The sequence below is a fragment of the Cheilinus undulatus genome, linkage group 12 (genome assembly GCF_018320785.1).
Source record: "Cheilinus undulatus linkage group 12, ASM1832078v1, whole genome shotgun sequence".
Taxonomy (NCBI): Eukaryota; Metazoa; Chordata; class Actinopteri; order Labriformes; family Labridae; genus Cheilinus; species Cheilinus undulatus.
The window spans coordinates 22,253,879-22,265,379 of record NC_054876.1 but is presented as its reverse complement, the minus strand read 5'-3'; the positions used below and the strand labels follow the sequence as shown (position 1 = coordinate 22,265,379).

General features: G+C 38.5%; 1 protein-coding gene across 1 annotated transcript; it reads right to left on the bottom strand.

Moving 5' to 3' along the window:
- Positions 1-727: 727 nt before the first annotated feature.
- LOC121519337 (von Willebrand factor A domain-containing protein 7-like) lies at positions 728-10,147 on the bottom strand. The gene is made up of 15 exons (XM_041802234.1): positions 9,968-10,147; positions 9,615-9,881; positions 9,431-9,524; positions 8,867-9,001; positions 6,771-6,957; positions 6,501-6,676; positions 6,288-6,400; positions 6,067-6,183; positions 5,443-5,649; positions 5,226-5,358; positions 4,601-4,750; positions 4,350-4,442; positions 3,994-4,265; positions 1,321-1,614; positions 728-1,117 (listed from the first exon to the last, which is right to left on the bottom strand). The coding sequence occupies exons 1-15, from the start codon at positions 10,145-10,147 to the stop codon at positions 728-730; spliced, it is 2,808 nt and encodes a 935-aa protein (XP_041658168.1).
- Between the last annotated feature and the right edge of the window lie 1,354 nt (positions 10,148-11,501).

The following is an 11,501-nucleotide window of genomic DNA, read 5'->3' as shown; positions in this document are numbered from 1 at the left end:
GAAAAGTTTGGCTAGAAATCTGTTCAGATTAGAAATATAAATCCTAACAAACAATTATTACAAAACTGCACAGTGTACACTCATGAAGAACTATTCACTTCCCACATGACAGCCTTATTCACTCAAAGACATAAAAATGCATAAAACTGGCCACATTTTCTGTAGATGATCTTGGCGGCAGCTTTAGAGGAAGGATCCTCTGCTACTGTAGACACAGGGAGGTACCAGTAAATAAATATTTTCTAAGCAAAGTCATAGAGAAATTGATGGTCTCATTTGCTGCGTCAGTGTCATGGGTACAACATAATGGTCAAATGTGAAAAAAGCCTACAGTTTACTCTTTTTCTCCCTCCAGGCCTCTGCACACGTGACTAAAAGCTAAATAAGCAGTTTGATACTGGCTTTTTTTAGAAGAAAAGTAGACCTCAACAAGAACAGAATGTGGTCTGTACCTGACAATCCGGGCTTGGTTCAGGGTGCAGCTGTGGCACAGAATAGCTTTAAAAAGTTTCCCTTAAATATTCAAACCTTCAAATAAGTTCATAAAACAGTGAGATTAAACCATATAGTAAATGAACTTCAAAGCAAAAAAACAAACTGCTTCAAGTTGTGTTTGTGCCCCTGTGGATAACATATCAAATAGATTCATATTTACCATTATCAATATAAAAGATATTTTATATCGTTATCTTCATGTGTCTTTGACATAAAGGCAGAGGATGCTCTGTTATGTCAGTACATAAACCCAAAATACCACCATGCTCAAGCAAAGAAGAGTTGACTTTGTGGCTTTTGTGGATGTAGCACCATTTGTTGGATTGCTGTTGAATGAGAAGGAACAAGTTCCCGTGTTACCAATCTTATCTTCCACCTGCAGCTCCATATCAGGCGAACAGCACGATGATCTGTAGAACACCATGGTTATGTTCTCATTGTTGGCAGCAGGGTTGGTGTATAGGGTCCCATTTCCTGCCCTGAGGCGAACACTGTCGACACCCGTGCCTTCAGCTCCATCTTGCACCCTAACATTGATGGTCCACTCAGACAGGTGGCAACTTTGAGAGCAGTTGGACTGTCGGCTGAGTAGTACACACTCTGGATGGATGAAATCTGTAATCTGTGATGAAGTATTAGTGGATAACATTAGATTATTTATGACATCACTCAGTCAAAAAACAAAAAATGAATTCATCTCAGTACTGTTTTTGTATCTTAATACAATAATTACCAGAAAACTATTGATTTTGAAATTTCAATCCATCAAAGACAGTGTTGGCAAAAACTGTTCTGAAAAATGTGATGTGACAGTAAGAGCATTACCGGGTTAATGACGGTAAAACGCAGCATTACATAGTTTACGTCTTGTCTATCTGGAGACTCTGCCTCAATATTCAGGGTGACATCGGTGCCAGATGGGGTGGTACGAGGTGCCGTGAGGGTCACTGTACCATTAACAGGGATTCCAGTGGTCAGGACCAAACTGGTTGGAAACGTTGAATCAAAAAGTCGGCTGTTGGTTGCTCGGATGGTGAAGTTTCCTCCTTTTGAATGGGCCATCACAGAAAAGGGCACCTCAAATGGTGCTGTTGGTACAATGATGCTGTCAGCATCAGCCTGAAAACAGAGGAAATCATGAAAGATAGTGTTCTCTTAGCTTTTAAAACACTGTTTCAAAGGTGTAATCCTTCAAGCCCTAAGCTTTTTATTAACCATGGACTTACTGTCTTAAAAAGCTTGTAAAACATCAACGCTGTGTTTCATAGTCAAGCTCTAAACATCCCTTATTTTCAGGACAACCTGGGCTTTAAGAATATGTGGACTGTAGTGATGTCACTTGGATTAAAGGTTATAGGACTATAAAAACAGAAGAAAAAAAAATGAACAGAAACTCAAGATCTTTTACATGTGACGCAGTAAACAATGATGGCTCAAACCTATTTTTTTTTTTATCACAAATTTGTTCTCCCATCTCTTGGAGACCAAAAAGTGAAAAAACTAATTTTATGACAATAACTCTTCAAAATATTAACATATTTACATAAAAAGAAAGTCCTTGCACTTTTTGTATTCCCTGTATTGAGCCATTTCTCAAAGCAGGTCCTGTCTTCAATGACACAGAGGGACACATCACAGGCTCTCTGTCTCTCTTTCTCTCCTTTGGGAGTTGCACAGTTAGAGCTGCGCAGTTTGACAGAGTATGACATGCCGATGGAACTGCCTGCCATTGGTTGTGACCCATCATGCAAAACTAGGGCTGTTTTTTGGCACATTTAATTCTTTTTTCCCAGAACCACCCTGTTGAACCTGACTGGCATCATTAGTCTATCTCTTCAGAGGTCATTCAAGGCATTTCCTGTTAGCTGGCACTGTGCATGGCTTTAAGACTCAATACAGACTATGCAAAGTATCAGAGGGGCAAAGCACATTAAAATATCCCATTTAAAAAATAACAATAAAAATCAAATAAAAAAAGTGGATGTGAACAGGAATACCCTGTCAGTCCACAGGAGGTGCAGTTCAGCTTGTTTTACTGTAGATCTGCCAAAACATAAAGGCCCAAATAGGTGAATAACTCTGAAATCTTTACGCTGTTCCAGTTACTACTGAATGTGCTGTATTCGAGGCAGCATTCTTGGAACAGTATGGTGGTTAGCATTCAAAGCTAGCTGATGAAACGATGGAAAATGGACTTAAAAATGGATAAAAGATTTTCAATATTGGATTCACTGGCGAGGATTTAATCTTCAAAGACCCTGAAAAGTCACTCAAGTGCCAGGCTTGCTAAATAAGCTTCTGTGAGGGTTTCAAAGGCATGGATAGTGTCATTAGAACAGCACAATGGCTACATTCAAGAGGACACAAAAGGGGCTAAGATTTATGGCTCAAAAGTTATTAGATTTCATTAACTTTACCTGTGTCACTTCCTGTTGTATACGACAAGCTTGATCTGAAAGGGTTAAAATGCAACTTTCAGAATACTGATGTAGAAAAATCAAATATAATCCATGTTAACATAAAGTGGATGTTGATCTCAACCCTGCTTTCACACTGATGTAAAAGCATTTCCTACAGCTTATAAATGTGTCACTCAGAGGCTCAGAGATATGTTACATACTCTTCATAAGGTTCATGAACCTTTACCTTTCCAACCATTACCCCTGCCACCACACTGGAAAGGCAGAACAGCCCCGCCCACTCAGGAAAACTGTGTCTAAGGTCATGTAAGTGGTATGTCATACAGGGGTGCAACTAAACAGAAAACGCAGACTTTCAAAGCTGAAGAAGATGCTTTTTTTGGTTTAAATGATTAAAAGATATCAGGAAGTGGAGAGTGTTTGTTCAGTCTGAAAATCTTGGTGATGCTTTATTTGCTAATGCTAATTACCTATTAATTTTATAGTAATAAGTGTCAATAGTCATTTCTCAAGAATTAGTTAATTAGGTTATAAGTTGGCATTTTACAAAGTAACTTAGAAATATGATGATATTAAGAAAGTGTATACCTAGAATTAATTAATTATTTAATTATTAAGTAGTTCTTAATATTGTGGCAATCTCTGGTAGTAAGTGGATATTTTACCCTAACCCTAACCATAACCCCCTTGTCTCCAAAATACATAAAACTACCTGGGAATTACAAGCAACTTATACAGAAAATCATCATCTTCTTTCTTAGAAATTACTTGGTAAAATACCACTGAATTCCCAGAGAATGGCCACAGTATTACAACAAATTACTTGACCATACTACTAGTGAAACACTTCCTTGAAATTAGCAAGTTATTACCAGGGTAGAATACCAACTTATTACTAATTACCACTTTATTCTTTAAAAATTACTAGATAATTACACTTATTACAATAAATTTACTAGGTAACAAGGGCTGTTTCAAATAAGGTGCTATCTTTTCCAAAAGTCGCATAGTAAGAACGTTTTACTCTGATTTTTTATGCTCCTCTGACACAGTAATAGTCCGGTATATAATTACTCACAGTAATCATCAGATCGGAAGTTTTAAAGGTGGTAGGTACCACTCTTTGGAAGAATATCGATGCTCTGGATTCAAAACTGTCATCTCGCCCCTTCACCTGCACCACAAACTCGTCCGATGGCATCCTGCTGAAGTGAACCAGGAAGCTCCCACTGCCTTGTGGTTCCACAATTCCTTCAATCTCCTCAGAGCTCCACGAGCCAAGCAGAACAGCTTCTGTCACTGTTGCTGTATTGCTCCCCGTTAAAGAGACCAACAAGCTGCCATTGACACCTTAAAGGGATAGAAATAAATCTGTTCAAAGTTAAGATACGACGACACATCATCAGCATATTACATGATTCCAGTTTCCTTTACCAGCTCTTAGACGGGTGTTAACAGAATCATATCCTTCAAACGGCCCCTGGGATTTCTTCACAAAGTCAAACAGAAAGTCAATGGGACTCTGACCTGCAAATAATAGAGGAATCAAGGACACATGAACAATCATTTTCTTAATATTCCAACCTAAGTAGTGTAATCTTTTTCCAACTTTTTAAAGTATGCAAGCGTAACAGCTAAAGTTGTGTATACAATGAAAGTCTTTTTCTAATAAATGTAGATCTCACCTATGACCTTCAGGGTGTAGGGATTAGTTGACACCATCCTCACCTCCCATAATCCATCTACTTTTTTCAGCTTAACACTCTGTAGGTTTCCCACTGATCGTCTTGATGTGATCAGTGATCCTGTTGCATCTGTGCTTTCCTGAGACTCACCTTCACACAAACAATGACATAAAGCATTCCCACCTTATTCATGGCTTGAAGATAAAAATGACAAGCTTGTCTTCATGGTTTGTAGTTATAGTATCAATTTAGCTCTGTTGAACCTTTAGCAAGCAAAATATTATACATAATTTCTTCAGTATTGCACTAACATTTTGTGGGATCTGTTTCCCATCTATATAATACTCTTTGCCCAGAAGCAAGAAATTTTAAAACCCATCCTTTAGTGTACAAACTATCATTTTCTGGTCATTACACATTTATTTTAGCACATCATTCTTGAATTTTGAACTACTCTTTCACAAAACTTGGAGGAAAATGTGTTCAAATGTAGCACAGTTAAGATCACAGATTTCCCAGGATGTAAAATTAAAGTTGGCATTACTCATGTAAAAAAAAAAAACTTCATTGACTTAAACTTAGTGTTCACTAGGAGAAAGGGTGTAATTAACAAAAGTTGTGTTACCTGTGGGGCTGGTGAGAATAAAAGTGACGGAGCGGCCAGTGACGTGAACGGTCAGGTCTGTTATTGACTCATCAATTATGAAAGAGAAAACATCTTCCTTTCCTGGGTTCCTGGCTGCTTGCACAAGTGTCACCTGGAAGATTGAATTCAACAGATGACACACTTAAATATCTGAAGCTGAAACACTCACCTTGCCATTAGATCTCTGTGTTCTTACCACAGAAGAATTTAAAGTGTCTGAGATGATGCTGGCGGCCTCAGGGAGCTCAGTCTTTGTGACTTCAACAGTCTGACCTCCTGAAGCCTGACACAGTTCTCTGTACAGCTGAATGTCTTCATCTGTGATCCTGCTGTTCTTTGACTGACCGGCTGCTCGCCGTCTCCTACGATTGTTCGATGTTGTGCCAGAAATCATGATGTTTACCTGGAAAGAAAACAAGAATCAAAACTAGACTAAGAAAACTATAATCATCTTTCCTTATCATTCTCGTGGATCAGTCAATTCACCAAAGAGAATACAATCAGCTGTTTACAGCTGTGCTTGATCGCGCTGAGGAAACTGATTGTTTAGCAGAGCAGCTAATAAAAATTATCAACTCTTATCTTTATTTAATCAAAAAACTTTTAGAGACAAAACAGAACAAAACTGACAGGGTTTCGCATGCCTGTGTGGGATTTATAATTTCTAGAAAGTAACAGTACAGTGGGGAGTCAAGACGAATGGATTAAAGGTTTGTCTATGTACTCACTGGCACACCTCATTCTTTTAAATACTCAACAATGGTAATTAAGAAGTACACTTTTTGTATTCATATACCATTGTGTTAGGTTAGATTCTTACCACAGTCTGTGTCCGTTCAATGAGCGTCAATATCGAGTTTTTCAGGCCTTTGTCTTTAGCAGGAGCATCAGTGAAGAGGAAGATCTCTGAATTTGACGGAGCTGCTCTTAAAGCTAACTACACATGAGTAAGAGAAAATGGAAGAACAAGGAGGGTCTTTACTGTTTACATGTCAACAATATCTATAGTAAAAGTTTCAGAGAAGGTGGAAGTCAGAGCACCTCAAGTCCTGACAGACTCAGCTCCCCTTCATCTCCTCCGCCTCCAATGATCAGGGACTCAAACACAGCCTGGATGATGCCTGGGTCAGTGGTCCTTATCACAGGCCCAACATCTGGATTTTATTGGGAACAGGAGAAGTATGTATTTTAGAGTCAAAGTTTCAGACTTCTTACTCGATAAATGAGGGTATAATGTAAGAATCTGCTGACTACCTGGATCATTGAAAGGCACCAGAATATAAGCTGCAGGTTCGTTCTCTGTTCCCTCTTCACTGTTGATAATGAAAGATGTAACGTTGTTCACCGCATCTATGACATCACTCATGCTATTGGTAGTGTCGACCACAAAACAAAGATCTTTATTGGATCCTTTAGTGAGTCCCAACATCCTGACAGATGTAAAGAGATTAAGAAAAAAAAAACAGATCCATTAAAAGTGGCTCTGGCAGGAACATTAAGTGAACCATATAGACTCTTTCTTACTGTAGAAAGGGTCTGTCTCCTGCAGCCTTACGAATCTCCTGCAGTAGTTCACTGGTTGCAGCGATGGCCAGGTTTGCTGCCTGAGTATGAAGGTGTCCATGGCTGGCACTGAAAGTGTCTTTGTTGATTCCTCCTTTGGGTTCAATGGTGCTGGTTTGATCGACAGCTCCTCCATGGCTGCATTTTCCTTTAAAATCAAACATGGGAAATTTTAAACATTAATGCTTCAGATACCAAATATCCTAACTGGATATGTTGTTTAACCATGACTCTTCAAAACTGGGTTTTTTCTTCTCAGCTCTGTGTTCACACTGACGGACACCGATCAGCTTGTTTATGTTTGTCACACAGGGGCTCACACATGTTTCATACATTTTTTTATATGAATATATTCCATTTCAACCATTTGCCCTGCTAACTGGGGAAAGTAAGATGGCCCCAGGGACACTATGTAGAAGTAAAATGATGGCATATTGTTGCAAAGATACAATTTTATTTAAGAACCAAACACATTTCCACAACATAGAAAAGATTTTATAACTCTAAAATACTAAAAAAGTTGTTTATATGTGGTCTCAAGTCATTGTCATCAATGAAGCGATGTCAAAGTGCAGGTTGCACATGGACAAGCGCCATTAACTGTTGGGATGCCCAGAAATTTCAGTCGCAGCTCTTCAGTTAGAGCTTTTCTTACTTGGTTTCTTCCATACCTGAGCTCAGGAACACTTCAGGAAAATTTCATTCCTGCATCTACAAATGTAAGTTAAGACTCTTCCATGCAAAACAAAGTCATATAACAGCAACATCAAGAAGCATCGCAATCTGTTCTGGGCCAAAGCCAATCTGAGATGGACTGAAATGTTTGCTCTGGTCTGATGAGTTCACATTTTATATTGTTTCTAAAACAATGCTTGTCTAGTCTTCTGAGTTGAAGAGGTAAAGGGACGTCTAGATTGTCACCAACCCAAGGTTTAAAAGTCAGCATGTGTGATTGTTTGGGGTTTATTAGTGCCCATGGCATGGGTAACTTGCACATCTGTGATGGCACCATTAATACTGAGAAGTAAACACATGTTTTGGAGCAAAACAAGCTTCTATCCAGATGTCTTCATTAGGGCTGCTCTGCTTATTTTAGTGAGAAAATTCACCACACTCTGCATGAGCTATTACAGCATGGCTTCTCAGTAAAAGTGTGTGGGTACCTGACTTGTCAACCACTAAATATAGACTCGGGAAGAATTCCACTCTCAGTACTTCAACAGTTAGCTTCTTCAGTCGTCAGACACTTACTCACTTAGAAGAAAAGCCAATGAGCATTACGTATCCTGTGATGGTAATGAGCATCAAATATCTTGTCTTTGTGCAGTGTTCAATTAAATACAAAGTGAGTTGTAAAGGATTTAGAATCACTGTATTGTTTTTATTCACACCATCACAACTTTTTTGGAACTGGGCTTTGGACAAGCACTGGAAGAATTTATATTCACTAGGTGGCAATATGTCCCATTTAAGTCAGCTACCAATGGACCTGTTTTGGTTTTGCATGTTTAGCAGTGAAATCATAGATCAACTTTTTGGGCTTTGTACATTTTGTAAATGCTCTACACTTTAATTCTGTTCAAACAAAAATAAAATGTGAATGACACCTTTAGCTTACTAGGATAACTGAAAACAATATTACTTTAGCTTAGCATTTATGCTGTCCAACTTCCAGGTCAGAGCAGACACTGTGGAGCATGCACCAAATGCATCTTTCTGGGTTCAACTGAGGCATTCACATGTGATAGCAAAAATTAATCTCGAACTGCCTTTCCTGGATGAATCAGTCCAACTTTGAGAAATCCCTTTTAGCATTATGTCAGTCGGACTGTCTGGTTTAAGCCATACTAGTGCAACATTTTGACTTTTCTAACTGCATGTAAACATATTAACTGTTACAAAAGATACAGACATCTTGCTCATGCTATGTCCTTAAGATTTTTTAACAACAAATTTTCAATCCTCTAAACAGATATGTTGATGAGTCACTATGTGTCACACAATTTTGTGTCTCAGGGATTAAAATGCAGCAGGTTTAGTGTTTATTGAGTCATCACCTGGAGGTTTGGTTGAAGATCCAGGTACCACACCAAAGTATCCGGAGGTCAGGACCTTCTCCTGTATGATGTCCTCTAAGATGTTGTTCTTGCAGTCGTCTCCATCACAGTTGCGACACGTTGGTCTGCTTTCCTCTGTAACAGAGAAAATATTCATGTATTCTCACATTAAGTTTAGAGGAATGGACAGACTCAGTGCTGGGATTGCAGCCAAAGGTGTTTCAACTAACTACTGACTTGAAGAGAGAGAAAATTTATGCAGTCTCTTATTTCAGCTTTTTTTGAAATTTCATTATCATTACTTTGCACAAATCTGTTTCCACTTTGACACTGAAGAGGGTTTTTTGTTATTTTTTTGTTTGTCAAAAAAGCCAAATTATATTGACCATGATTGATTTATAAAATCATAAAAGGGTAAAACATCCAAGAGGGTGCATACTGTTATAGGCACTGTACATTGTCCATGTAAATATACAGTCAGGATGTTAAACACTGAACTACATGCAATTCTAGACAATAATCCTCATCAGTACAACAGTTTCTAATCTCTTATTATCTCTTTACCTGCTATGTTACCAATGCTGGTATCTGATCGGAGCAGATTGCTGTTCGGGACTTTGAACCCTAACTCCAGCCAGTCACTGTGACTGTAAAAGTCCTTCAAGTTGAGAAAAAGTGATGAAAGTTATTGATTCATCTATAAGCATTTGGAACAGTTAAAACAGTATGAACATTGATTATTGATTACTTGTATTGGATGAAGGATCTCTCCCAGTTTCTGCCTCGCTGCCTCATAGCGTTCTTGCTCGTTGCTTGCTTTGACAGCATCTAGCCCTGCAGTGATGATGCCTCTGCCTTGATCAAACATTTCTTCATCAAAGTGGAAGCTGGCATTGAGAGCATGCCGGAGGTCCACCCGTACATTCATCAAGGTGATGAATGTGATGGCTCTGCGGAAACTCTTAGTGGATTTTGGTGTGCCACATGCTACGGCAACACTCTCTGCTGTGTATGGCTGCATCTAAAGTCAAATATTAACATCTGCATAAGATAAGTGTTCATTTATAGCATACGTTAACAATAATTTAAGTGAATTCTTACTGGAAAAGAGAAGTCTGCCCCCTCAGCTGCTGCCAGATCATGGCACACCAACACTGTGACATTTAAGATGGCGCGCTCTGTGATTTCCTGGTGATTCAGAGAGTCTCCAGGTAATATTCCAAAGCTCTGCACTCCAGTGTGCAGGATCAGGAGACACAACGCAGACAACAGCGGAGACATCACTCCTCAGCTTGTAGTCTGAGGTAGACACAAAGGTAAGCGTTGTGCATTTCATGACCTATTCTTCTCATAATAAATCATTTATTTTGTATAAAAAATGTCACCTGCAAGTTCTCAAATTCAGAAAATGATCTGATTTTACAGTTTCATCTTGGTCTGAGAAAGCTTGGTTTAAATGGATATACATGTGGAAAATCAAAGGCAATACTGAATGTTACAACATGGGCTCTGACATACTTTAGAAAACCACGGTCAGTCACCACAGCACATTTCTGCATCTACAAATGTAAGCTAAGACTCTACCACCCAGAGAAAAAGCCATGTATCACAGCTGACATATCTGGGCTCGAGCTCATCTGGGATGGACTGACCTAAAAGTGTGCTGTGGTCTTTCAAGTCCACTTTTCAAATTGTTTTTGGAGATAAAGGCCCATGGGTCCTCCATGTTGAAGAGGAAAAGGGCCATCAAGACTGTTATCAATGCTGTGGATGTGTATCAGTGCTCTGACATAGGTAACCTGCACATCTGTGAAGGCACCATTAATAATCAGAGGTACATAATGTTATCCATCTAATTAACATGTTTCTCACAGAGGTCCCTGCTTCCATGCCCCTGTCCAAGCTTTTTTGGAACATGCTGTAAAAACATACAGTTGAAGGAACATTTCAAAACCGCTATTTCAGCCCTGTTTTTCTGAGTTAATAAAGCACATTTTTAGTTTAAAGTAAACAGTAATTGATCACTTAAAGTATTTTTTCTAACTGTACTCAAATTATTTGACAATTATCCCTCAATCTGCAGTTTTCCCAGAAGGCATTGGGCATTAGACACTTTCACACCATGAGTGAAGCTGCTGACTGAGTTAGAGAAGACCCAACCACAGTACATAATGGAAGGTTAACATGATGAAAGGAGACTTTCTGGTTGAAATTGTAGTTGCCTCTAATGTTGTGGTTTCTATTAACTCATCAGGGAATACAGAGTTCATGAAATATTTTAAGTTGAGTCATACTCAAAAAAATATTCTCCACTCCCTAAACACTTTGGCGTAATAAGTTTTAACACAGATTTTGAACAGTTTCAACTTGTTCAGTTTTTCCATGTAGGCATCAATTGTGTTGGGAATGTATGTTTTGAAAAATAAGAGTTTGAACATTGAATATCTTGTTTCTGTGCTGTATTTAATTAAATCGGTGTTTTAAAAAAATCAGCATATTGTGCTTTTCACATTTTACAAAATGTCCCAACTTTTTCGTAATCTTTTTAACTGTTCACATGCAAGTAGAATTAACATTTGTTCTACTTTTACAACATTTCTTTGAATTTTCAATCATCTATTCTCATACAGGTGTT

Coding starts and splice junctions, on each gene's coding strand:
- LOC121519337 (XM_041802234.1), bottom strand. CDS start 10,147: ATGTCTCCGCTGTTGTCTGCGTTGTGTCTCCTGATCCTGCACACTGGA. Junction 6,401..6,500: donor GGTGCCTTTCAATGATCCAG/GTAGTCAGCAGA, acceptor AATAAAATCCAG/ATGTTGGGCCTGTGATAAGG. Junction 4,751..5,225: donor TATTCTCACCAGCCCCACAG/GTAACACAACTT, acceptor GTTTGTGTGAAG/GTGAGTCTCAGGAAAGCACA.